Source organism: Penaeus chinensis, chromosome 36 (genome assembly GCF_019202785.1).
Source record: "Penaeus chinensis breed Huanghai No. 1 chromosome 36, ASM1920278v2, whole genome shotgun sequence".
Lineage (NCBI taxonomy): Eukaryota > Metazoa > Arthropoda > Malacostraca > Decapoda > Penaeidae > Penaeus > Penaeus chinensis.
In genome coordinates, this window is record NC_061854.1 from 30,775,527 (window position 1) to 30,785,526 (window position 10,000).

Genomic DNA, 10,000 nt, shown 5'->3' on the forward strand with positions numbered 1-10,000 from the left:
TATTTTTAATGTAGTCAATTCATGTATATTTTGACATCCATCATCCCCCTTGTCCTTTTACTAATATTTCAAGCTATTTTATCAGGCTGGGTGGATGAAAGTGTATGCTCCCGGCGGCATGAGGACTTCTGGGGTGAAGGCTACGGACCCCAGTCCTTTACCACTGGCCGACGTGGCAAACTCCCCCCACCTCCAACCAAGCCACGACCCAAGGCCAGCCAGACCCTCAAAGTGAGTGTTCATGATGCAATCCCGTGAGGCAGTTTAGGATTTCCCCTTTTTTTTTTTTTTTTTAAATCAATTTCTTGTTTTTAAAATGTTTTAATTTACTTTACTTTAATTTTTTATGTGTGAATCTTGTTAAATTTAAATAAGTTTGTACTTTTTTTTTTTTTTTAGTCCAAATAAATTTGCTTCAGTGACTTGTTTCAATTTTGGGATAGAGGCTTTATATATGTGCTTTATATAACATGGCATGTTTTTTATGTTATTGCTCTTATTGAGTTCCTGTGCCTTAGTATGGATTTTTTGTCCATGTATTTGTATTTAGAGCACACTTGTTTATCTTGGAGTTACAGTAATAATGTACTGGTACATGTGGTCATGTATTATACTTGCTTGAGATGAAAAAATAGCCCGCAATAGATTTGTGAATGTTAATTTTGTGGGAAATGTTGCTTTTATGTTATACATATAATGGCCTGAAATACAAACTTTTAGAAGAATTTTATCATTAACTAAGTAATGCATATATTTCTTTTTATTTGTACAAAATATGAATAATAACAAAAAATATTTCTCAAGTCCCTATGAAATTTACTAAATTTAGGTATTACTAATTGTATCTACTTTTGTGAATGAGGGTAGGTATAGTCATCTTTAGAGAAAATAGTTTAAACTTGTTAGAAATTGACCAATACTTTGTGGAATTTTTTTTATCCATTTATAACAGAGCCTAGGGTATTTTTTTCATTATTAGAATAAAATCATACCATGCACACTGGCACATCTTAAAATATGCACACACACGCACACACGCACACACGCACACACACGCGCACACACACACACACCCGCTCACATACATACACATGCATACACATGCATACCCATGCATACACATGCACACACATGCACACACATGCACACACATGCACACACATGCACACATATGCACACACTTACCACACTTACACACACACACTTACACACACACACACGTACACACACGTACACACGTACACACATACACACATACACACACACGTACACACACACACACATACACACACACGTACACACACACACACACATGTACACACACACACAAACACACGTACACACACACACACACACACACACATGTATACACACACACGTACACACACACACACACGTACACACACACACACACGTACACACACACACACACACACACACACACACACACACACACACACACACACACACACACACTCTCTCTCTCTCTCTCTCTCTCTCTCTCTCTCTCTCTCTCTCTCTCTCTCTTTTGCTTGCTTGCTTACCTGTCTACCTAGTTTCCTTCATTCCTTCCCTCCCTCCCTCCCATCCTTCCTTTCTGCCTTCCTTCCTTCCTTCCTTCCTTCCTTCCTTCCTTCCTTCCTTCCTTCCTTCCTTCCTTCCTTCCTTCCTTCTTACCTACCTACCTACCTACCTACCTACCTACCTACCGTCCTACCTACCTACCTACCTACCTACCTACCTACCTACCGTCCTACCTACCTACCTACCTACCTACCTACCTACCTACCTACCTACCTACCTACCTACCGTCCTACCTACCATCCTACCTACCTACCTACCTACCTACCGTCCTACCTACCATCCTACCTACCTACCTACCTACCGTCCTACCTACCTACCTACCTACCTACCGTCCTACCTACCATACTACCTACCATACTACCTACCTACCGTCCTACCTACCATCCTACCCACCATCCTACCTACCTACCTACCTACCTACCTACCTACCTACCTACCTACCTACCAACCATCCTACCCACCGTCCTACCTACCTACCTACCTACCTACCAACCAACCATCCTACCCACCGTCCTACCTACCTACCTACCTACCTACCTACAGTCCTACCTACCTACCTACAGTCCTACCTACCTACCTACCTACCTACCTACAGTCCTACCTACCTACCTACCTACCTACCTACCTACCTACCTACCTACCTACCATCCCACCTACCTACCTACCTACCTACCTACCTACCTACCATCCCACCTACCTACCTACCTACCTACCTACCATCCCACCTACCTACCTACCTACCTACCTACCTACCTACCTACCTACCGTCCTACCTACCATCCTACCTACCCACCGTCCTACCTACCTACCTACCTACCTACCTACCTACCTACCTACCTACCCACCCACCTACCTACCTACCCACCATCCTACCCACCATCCTACCCACCATCCTACCTACCTACCTACCTACCTACCTACCTACCTACCTACCATCCTACCTACCTACCGTCCTACCTATCTACCTACCGTCCTACCTATCTACCTACCTACCTACCTATCTACCTACCGTCCTACCTACCTACCTACCTACCTACCTACCTACCTACCTACCTACCATCCCACCTACCTACCTACCTACCTACCTACCTACCTACCTACCTACCTACCATCCCACCTACCTACCTACCTACCTACCTACCATCCCACCATCTCACCTACCTACCTACCATCCCACCTACCTACCTACCTACCTACCTACCTACCTACCTACCGTCCTACCTACCATCCTACCTACCCACCGTCCTACCTACCTACCTACCTACCTACCTACCTACCTACCTACCTACCTACCTACCCACCTACCTACCTACCCACCATCCTACCCACCATCCTACCTACCTACCTACCTACCTACCTACCTACCTACCAACCATCCTACCTACCTACCGTCCTACCTACCTACCGTCCTACCTATCTACCTACCTACCTACCTATCTATCTACCGTCCTACCTACCTGCCAAAAACACACACAAGTACCTGTACACAATCTATTTTTGTTAGCTGTTATTCAGGCATATAGATAGATATATTCCTTAACTAGCAGTGAAGACTCTTGAACAGTAGATGGATTCCATGTTTTGTAGGTGTTATGATTTATCACCTGCTGATTGTATGTGTCATTCACTAAGGGCCACAGGTAATGCTCACAATATTATAGAGTGCTTGAAGATTGCAGAAATATTTTACAGTTTTCTCTCAGGTTGTAAATTCTGTAAGGATATATGAACAAATAAAGCTTTTATTCCTTGTGAATGCTATAAAAGATTGGAATTTGTGATGTAAGGTTAAAAGAATTTTGGCTTTAAAAAGGTATGACATGCATATGATGCACTGTTAGAATATTAAAGCAGATCTTGAAAAAGGGGCTGATTGGTACCTGGTTTGTTGCATCATGTATAGTGTTGCCATGTTATGCCCTTTATTCAATCTACCAAAGTCAGTGATATTGCATGTGTTTGATATGTAAGCAAGGATTGACTTTTTATAGATATAATACTGTAAACCAAAACCTGTTAAACATTACCAGGTCCTTGTGCAAAAGTGCCCATGTGTCAGTCATACAGGCAAGGGTTGCAAATTTGACCCATACCCATTCCTGACTTGCAGACGTTCCAGACGCTGAGTGAGGCAGTATGTCAGGTCACGAACAAGGTGTGTTTTGTGGGTTGCTCCACCCTCCTCCCCAGACTAGCACAAAAACCAGTTTTCCTGCTTCTAGTACTTTGTTTGTCTTTGACAAGCTGTATTTTCTGTTGAGTCACATCTGCAAGTATTCACTTCTTCCTTCGAAATGTAGTTTGTTTATGCAGACTAGCTTACAATTAACCTGTAAGCTTAGGTTCTTGTTCTGTCCTATAACGACTAGCAAGAGGGGGATGGAGCTATCCTTCATAGCTATGAAATATGCATGACAACTAACTACCTGCTGATCTACACTAACAGACTTTCCTTAGTATGAGAAAGCAGGTCCACATTGCCAGACTGCAAATGGGCCCTTGCAATTAAACTGTTTCATTGCATGATATAAATTGGCATGCCCTCCTGAACAACATTAAAGGACTGCTGGATTGAAGTCTGTTGGTGTTATCAGTAGTGAAAAGAGAAAATTACAGAAGTCATGCACATACTCTTCTTCATAGAGCAAGAATAGAAAATTGGCTGGAATGACAAATTGGGATACACTTGAGATTTTTTGAAGATCTCATAAAAACAAAATCCTAAAAATTACATTCAGTACACGGTGATTGAAATCAGTAGGTGGAGCTCAAGATGGTATATTTCCTATACTCCCTGCTACTTTGTTTAAGGTGTGATGAACTACTGTAAAGTGATGTTCACCTTGACCACCTGTTGTTTAGGAGTGGCTGGACTAGTGATACCCTCTCCTAAAGTAGATGACTTATAGTGTTCTAGTAATGATTAACCACTTTTTATGTGACTTGTGTTCCAATATTGAGTTAGCAGATGTAAAGGGAGCTGCAGTTAATATCCCTGTATGATTGTTTAAGCTATGTCCTCTCTTAAGTGGTGATTCTTTGCTGAAACACTTGATATAAGTACCATATATTTTGTGAGAGTTGGGTTTATGAGTAAGTTGAACAGTCGTTTTAAGGAGTTAGCTGGATTTCCAGTATTTTTTGTGTTGTTTTTAATTTTTTTTTTTTTTTTTTTTTTTTTTTTTTTTTCATTTTAGAATGCTTTGTTTTGTTGTTTGTTGCTGTTTCAAAGAGTTAGCCAAATGAATTTTTATACCATTGTTCAAACTTGCTCATACATTAGACTCATCTGTTTTTAGCACCCATGTGTAGTGAGTGACTATCAGCCTACTAACAGTTGGTCTTTTTCTGGCTGGGAAAGTCACAATACCTTTATATAAATTAGATATCTATAGGTTTATGCTAAGAACAGGTTAGTATCAAATCATTAAAAAAAAACCTTTAGCTATGGTTGCAGTTCACCTCTAATTCAGGAATAGATAGTGTATTGAGGCCAAATTATGTGATAAAGATATTAGTGCTTATATAGCTATACAAGGCCTGGCTGTAGCATATATACTTCATTATAATTAGCCTATATTTAGAATTAAAAAAAAAAGATAATTGCATTTGCTGTAGGCTTGAATTTGTGATAGGTCAGCTATTGCTTTGTGATAATATTGTCATTATAAACATAATTATTTGGAATATCATTTTTATCTTCATTACATTTATAGGCTAATACTAAAAACCATGGTTACCTGCTCATTGGTAATTGTGCTTTTCTACTAAAGGAAGATGAGCAAAGTTGGTTCATACAATAGTAATAACTAGGTCTAGCTACGTAGGTTAGTGTGCTTTCATAGTAGAGAGGAAGAAAACAATGTGAGTTTAATCGTTGGTTGTCAACATGTTGCAGTACACTTTGACATCCCAGCCAGATGAAAATTGCATGTCTGTCTTCCGTATTTTTTGTTTTCTTGTGTTTACGTATTTCATGCTTATCACCATTATGTTTCCCTATCTTTTCTGATCATTACCTATATCCAGAATTTATTTCCACTCCACCATTGTTCAATATTTTTGTTTTCCTTTGAGTCAGTAACCCTTGAATGAGGGAGTGTGTGGGGTGGGTGACTGAGTGTGTGGTTAGGCTGTATGTGAATGTATGTGAGAGAGTGAGTATAAGAGAGAGAGAGTGTTAGTGAGAGTGAGAGTGTTAGTGAGAGTGAGAGTGTTAGTGAGAGTGAGAGTGTTTAAGAGTGAGAGTGTTTGAGAATGAGAGTCTTTGAGAATGAGTCTTTGAGAGTGAGAGTCTTTGAGAGTGAGAGTGTTTGAGAGTGAGAGTGTTTGAGAGTGTGAGTGAGAGAGTGGGAGTGGGAGTGAGAGTGAGAGTGAGAGTGGGAGTGGGAGTGGGAGTGGGAGTGGGAGTGGGAGTGGGAGTGGGAGTGTGTGAGTGAGAGTGTGTGAGTGAGAGTGTGAGTGAGAGTGTGTGAGTGAGAGTGTGTGAGTGAGAGTGTGTGAGTGAGAGTGTGTGAGTGAGAGTGTGTGAGTGAGAGTGTGTGAGTGAGAGAGAGTATGTGAGAGTAAGAGTGAGAGTGAGAGAGCGTGTGAGAGTGAGAGTGAGCGTGTGAGCGTGTGTGCGTGCGTGTACATGCGTATGCATGTGTGTGCGTGTGTACGTGTGCGTGCGTGCATGCGTGAGTGCGTGCGTGTGTGCCTGCGCGTGCGAGCTTTTATGTGTTTATTCATTCATATTGTTCATATTGTTTAAATGTGTGTGTTCTTGTATCTGTTGCTGTATAATCTCATGTAGTTTTAAATATGCTAGTTATTAAATTGTCCTTATTTCTTCTATTGAAGACACATTCTTAACCCTATATTGCCCAGCATGACGAATGGGGAGCTGATAGAATGGGGAGCTGATAGAAAGCCTTTGCTAATGATATATAAAGCACTCATTAGGTCTAAAGTAGATTATGGGTCAGGACTAGACTAATTCGTCAGACCTGCCACAGAAACAACTACAGCAATTCTATCCAGTGCTGAGTCAATAGAATTTACATGACGAATTCGTCATGCTGGGCAATATAGGGTTAAGGTTATATTGTGTGTTTTTAAGGAGACATAATTGCAGTTGGAAGTTTTTTTGTTTTTTTTACTTTGTTAGAAAGAGTGAGTGTGTGAGTGTACACATGCGTGAATAAAGAGAAGAGATAAGGAAACAAGAAAAGAGAGATCCATAAATTGGATTTTTTAAGTTCTAAAAGTGAGTGAAGAGAAGTAGAGTGGACAGGATTTTAACTTTAGGGCTAAAAGGAAAATTATAACTAAAATGAGTAGTTTCAGGGTTTTGTTTGTCTCCCATGCATATTGTTAGTGTTTTTCCAGATATTGCTATTGTTGAATTACATATGAGATGTAAAATCGAGTTTGATAATCCTTATTTGAAGTTATTTGCTTTTTTGTTTCTGTTCTGTTACAAGCATATTCTTAGTTCTTTTTTTTATTTAGACTCTGGTCACATCCATACCCCAGCCACCCATCAGCATCACGCCATCGTCATCATAGTGCATCTCCTAGTGCTTTTATCCTTTACATGTTGTGGCAGGTAATGTCAGAGTGTGGTCCGTTTGGCCCCTCATCCTGCCCCACTTCTCTGGTCACTCTTGTGTGTGTTATCTCTATTCAGTCTGATGCCTCATCTTGTATGTTGTCACTAGCTTGCCCTCCTATTAGTCTCCCTCTTGTTCCTGTCACTTCACTGTTTCTTTTGTCTTTTACTTTCAATCGTTCTCACACTCACTGTCATTCTCTGTTTGCATCCCCTCTGTCACTAAAAGTGCATCCCTCATTCTTCCTTTTATTTCCTTTTCCATTTTCTCTTCTTTTTTTTTCTTCACCTTTTCACTCCACCCTGTTTAGTCCCTTTTAGATCCTCTCTCCCTGTTCTCTCTCATGCCTGAGTGTTGCTCATCACTAACCCAACAATTCCTTCCCTCTTTCAGCAACCTGGCAAACTAAACCTTAAGGCCTATAGCAACGTGACTGACGCAATTGGCAAAATAAACCTCAAAGATGCGGGCCTACACTCTAAACTAACCAAAGTGGGGTCAGTGCACGCGCCCCTTGCCACCCCTGAGAATATGGACCTAGGCCCTGATTACGCCGCTGTGAGTACGCTCAAGTGTCCCAACACCTACGAGTCGTGGTCGTTTACTCCTCCGTCCCCCTTCTCTCTCTCTCCTCTCCTTCGTTAGTTCTCTTTCTGTGTCGTAGTTGGTTCTTACACTCCCCTAACTGTTGCCACCCTTCTTCTTGTTCTTCTTCCTGTTCTCCTTCAGTTTCTTTTTTCTTTTATATCATTCATTTCATGTAACTATGTTCGGACTTGATTTATTTTTCTCATGCTCATGTTATCATGCATCGGTTTCCTATCATCATTGACAGGTTTTAGTTTTTATTCTCCCTTCCCCCAGTAGAAGTGAGTATATAATTATATGTTTTTTGCTGGTGTTTTCACGTTATTTTGCACTGCTGATGTTGCATTTGTCACTTCTGTTATTGTTTGTTTTTATTGATATTCTTAATTTTTTTTTTTTTTATAAATGCAGTTATTCATTATATTACTATTCTTATATATGATTATGTTAATCTGCTTTGTTGTTATTTGCATTTTTGATAATTTATTTTTTCCTTATTTTCAATCAGTTAACATTTGTTTAATGTTTAGTACATTGTTATGGTATCCAAGTTGGTTTTGGATGAAATAATACATCATAGTACTTGTAAAATGTTATTACTAAGAAGAGTTTTGATTTCATACTAAGCAGTTTCTAATGAAATGTATGTTAGCAGGTCAAGGATGCTGTGCCAGGCCTGTACTACGAGGCGGGAGACTATGGCTATTCCCGAGTGCAAGAAATACCACAGGCTGTCAGCACCAAAACTCGAAGACAGCGTAGGGAGAAGGGGCGGCAAGGTTGGTGTGCTAGGGCTGTGTTGATGCGATCAGCTATTTTGAGCCCCTCTTTTCTAGAAGATTCTAAATGTTGTATAGTCAGAGACAGAGAGGTTATGTCCACAGCGAAAGTGGTGGCTATACTCGCAATGGCTGGTCGCTCACTTTAGACTGGTTAATGTTATTACTAGCTCTTTTTTTTTTATTATTATTATTCTACTTTAATTTGATTTCATTTATTATCATTATTACTATCATTATTTATTTTTTAAATAGTTTAAATGTTTGAACCATTGATGTTACCAGCCTTCAATGACCAGGGCAGTAGCTAGGTGTGACCAATACAGGCTGTGGATCACCCCAAGCCAATACTGCCATTTAGGTGGATCATAGTTATTTTTTCCTGTGAGTTGTACCATTAGATTTTGTTCATTGTCTTGATTCTTGTGTGTGTTACTGTCATTTGAAATCTGATAAAAGTTCCCAAATTATTTTTATATGATTGCATGGGCAGTGTTCCCTCTAACACACATCCATCCTCCCCTTACATAAAGTCAAGTACCTGTTCCTGTGCTGTTTACAGGTCAGGCATTGGCATTTACACAAACTCTCTGCATATGAGAGCGAGTTACAGGCTTTTGTCCACCCAACTCTTTAAAGGAATTTTTTATGTCATCTAAAAAAAAGGAAAGAAAAGAAAAGAAAAAGTGTTTCCAGTTTTGGATACCTTTTCCCCTGGGTATACCCTTAAGAAAGAGGTACTTTAATGAATGGTGTATTAACCCAATGAGCGCGGGCGGCAAGACTACAATGCCATGCCCACTGTAATAAAAGTTTTATCTATTGTCTTTATGCATAGATGGCTCTACAAGGAGTCAGCTATTAGTCTTACCTATCTCATCTGTTTACCTTTTTCCTTCATTTTTTGAAAGCTTCACTTCCATTATTTTATTGCATTTTCCCGCCAATTCAAGGATGGGGGAAATCAGGATTGGTCACTAGAGCCAACTCATAGACTCCTTGCTGCTGAGCACATGGAGCCATCTGTATGTAACAAAACTCACTAAAATCTAAAGGGGACTGTATATATACCTGCTGACATTGGGTTAATTCATATTTAAGAATTTAGATTTAAAACACACACACACATACACAAGCACACATCGCACAAGCACACACACATACACAAGCACACATCGCACAAGCACACACACACACAAACACACACACGCACAAGCACACGCATGCACAAGCACACACATGCACAAGCACACACATGCACAAGCACACAGAGGCGTAAGCACACACGCACAAACACACACACACACACACACTCACACACACACACACACACACACACACACACACACACACACACACACACACACACACACACACACACACACACACACACACACACATACACACACATACATACTCATGCACACATGCACATACATACATATCCTCCCCATT

General features: G+C 40.3%; 1 protein-coding gene across 28 annotated transcripts in view; it reads left to right on the forward strand.

Moving 5' to 3' along the window:
• The window catches only part of LOC125044694 (rho GTPase-activating protein 190-like), a 194,055-nt gene that overhangs the window by 164,312 nt on the left and 19,743 nt on the right, over positions 1–10,000 (forward strand). For 18 of the 28 annotated variants that reach the window (XM_047641523.1, XM_047641521.1, XM_047641526.1 and 15 more), the window contains 4 exons: positions 86–231; positions 3,695–3,739; positions 7,572–7,736; positions 8,419–8,545. In XM_047641523.1, the coding sequence (XP_047497479.1) occupies positions 86–231; positions 3,695–3,739; positions 7,572–7,736; positions 8,419–8,545 (483 nt within the window). The remainder of the gene's footprint in view (positions 1–85; positions 232–3,694; positions 3,740–7,571; positions 7,737–8,418; positions 8,546–10,000) is intronic. The other 10 variants (XM_047641525.1, XM_047641541.1, XM_047641548.1 and 7 more) reach the window with 6 other exon arrangements.